The sequence below is a fragment of the Meleagris gallopavo genome, unplaced genomic scaffold, assembly GCF_000146605.3.
Source record: "Meleagris gallopavo isolate NT-WF06-2002-E0010 breed Aviagen turkey brand Nicholas breeding stock unplaced genomic scaffold, Turkey_5.1 ChrUn_random_7180001935273, whole genome shotgun sequence".
In the NCBI taxonomy this organism is placed as follows: domain Eukaryota; kingdom Metazoa; phylum Chordata; class Aves; order Galliformes; family Phasianidae; genus Meleagris; species Meleagris gallopavo.
Window position 1 is genome coordinate 1 of NW_011197267.1, and position 604 is coordinate 604.

The 604-nt window shown below is 67.9% G+C and overlaps 1 protein-coding gene across 1 annotated transcript; it reads right to left on the reverse strand.

Moving 5' to 3' along the window:
- Positions 1–240: 240 nt before the first annotated feature.
- Positions 241–598, reverse strand: DPM3 (dolichyl-phosphate mannosyltransferase subunit 3, regulatory). The gene has a single exon (XM_010727738.2). It carries the CDS (start codon positions 541–543, stop codon positions 256–258), a length of 288 nt encoding a protein of 95 aa, XP_010726040.1. The 5' UTR covers positions 544–598; the 3' UTR covers positions 241–255.
- Positions 599–604: the final 6 nt, after the last annotated feature.

Genomic DNA, 604 nt, shown 5'->3' on the forward strand with positions numbered 1-604 from the left:
CCCCAGACCCACACGTCCTTGCACACCCCCAGACCCACACATCCTTGCTCACCCCCAGACCCACACATCCTTGCACACCCCCAGACCCACACATCCTTGCACACCCACAGACCCACACATCCTTGCTCACCCCCAGACCCACACGTCCTTGCACACAGCGGACACAACCCCAGAGTGGAGGTAACAACCCCACAGCAGCTGCGCCCCACTGCCTCCCGCCCCACAAAAGGCCACGCTCAGCCCCATCCCGCTGTTTTATTGGGGTTGGAAGCGCAGCCCCCGCAGCCGCAGGTCGGCCCTGGCCATGGCAATGTGTTCCTGCAGCTCCGCCGCCGCCTCCTCGCAGTCGTTGAAGGTGGCCAGGCGGAAGCCGACGGTGGCCAAGGAGAAACAGCCCACGGTCACCAGCAGGTAGACGGGCAGAGGCAGCAGGGCCCGCCGGAACGGCTCCGGGAGCTGCAGGCTGGCCGGGCTCAGCGCCAGCGCGGCCCAAGCGGAACCCAGCAGGGCCAGGACGCACAGCCACTGAGCCAGCTTGGTCATGGCGGCCTGCGGGGAGGCGGGGACGGCGTCGGTTGTGACGGGAGAACCCGGCTCTGAGCGC

Bases quoted from the DNA above. Each gene is read 5' to 3' on its own strand.
- DPM3 (XM_010727738.2), bottom strand. From the start codon at position 543: ATGACCAAGCTGGCTCAGTGGCTGTGCGTCCTGGCCCTGCTGGGTTCC.